Source organism: Formica exsecta, unplaced genomic scaffold (genome assembly GCF_003651465.1).
Source record: "Formica exsecta isolate Colony F162 unplaced genomic scaffold, ASM365146v1 C16372729, whole genome shotgun sequence".
In the NCBI taxonomy this organism is placed as follows: Eukaryota; Metazoa; Arthropoda; class Insecta; order Hymenoptera; family Formicidae; genus Formica; species Formica exsecta.
The window spans coordinates 1-994 of NW_021847494.1; the positions used below are offsets into that span (position 1 = coordinate 1).

The 994-nt window shown below is 48.5% G+C and overlaps 1 protein-coding gene across 1 annotated transcript; it reads right to left on the minus strand.

Annotated features, from left to right (window-relative positions):
• Positions 1 to 5: 5 nt before the first annotated feature.
• LOC115237803 (vacuolar protein sorting-associated protein 13D-like) lies at positions 6 to 989 on the minus strand (the record flags this gene model as incomplete). Its single annotated transcript, XM_029811126.1, has 1 exon — positions 6 to 989. A coding segment is annotated over one exon (984 nt), but the record flags the coding sequence as incomplete, so codon positions are not given.
• Positions 990 to 994: the final 5 nt, after the last annotated feature.

A 994-nucleotide genomic window follows, 5' to 3' on the forward strand; every position in this document is an offset into this window, starting at 1 on the left:
GCTGCACCGATCTGACGCGCAAAATTGCTCAAGTATTGTTTAAATTCATCGGCGCACGAACGTAACTCCGATATCAGATGTGGTGCATGAATATACCAGACGCTAGCCACACGTATAGTGAAATCGAGATCGATCTCAGTGCAGTCTTCTTCGCTAGCTTGCCTGGTATTTCGGTTAACCATGAATCTGAATGCTTCCGGTTGTTCATTATCGGACAAGCCGCTAAAATGCTCGAGCGGGTGGTGCGGCGGATCCGCCAACGGATCCCTGCCTACGCTGATTATCCGTTGATGAGTCTTTCCAGTTGGCGTTTGATCGAGAACCTGTACACCGCCAAGTGAACCCGAGATTGATGTGTTCGCGGCCAATGTCGCTTGTATACGCGCGTCCGACATGGTTGCCGTGGCAATCTTCTGTCCCACCAATTGATTGTCCTGCACGACCGCGCGTAGAAGTAGCACGTTCAAACGATGAAAGTCGAAGGTAATCTCTGTTCTTGTCAATGCCAACTTCGTCTCTGTATTTTGACTCGACAAGGAGTCGTTGCGATTCGCGATATATGCCGACCGCGATTTCTGCAGTGGCAATATCCTTCGGAAGAAGCCCAGCAATTCTACTATCGTCTCCTGATTGGCTATAATATCCAGATTGTTGAACTGTATGTTCGCCATTCTCAAGTTTTCTGTGGAATCATCTACCAGCGTCAACTCTATAACGATCAGTGCTTCCGAATCTAATTTTTCCAAGCAGATCGATGAGTTATTTCTAGGCGAATATGGAATCTTGGTTTTGCTCATCAAGGTGGACAACGCATTTGTTAGAGCGACGGGCGAAGTTAGTCGCGGTGGTTTTGTGAAATCTGGCGATTCAGGCGATTCTGGCGAGACAGGAGACGTTGGCTCCGAATCTCTCAAGCTGCCGGAAACACTGTCCATGCCAACGTGCTTGTGACTGGCCACCAATAATTCAAAGTCAGGCCCGAATTCCTGAAGAG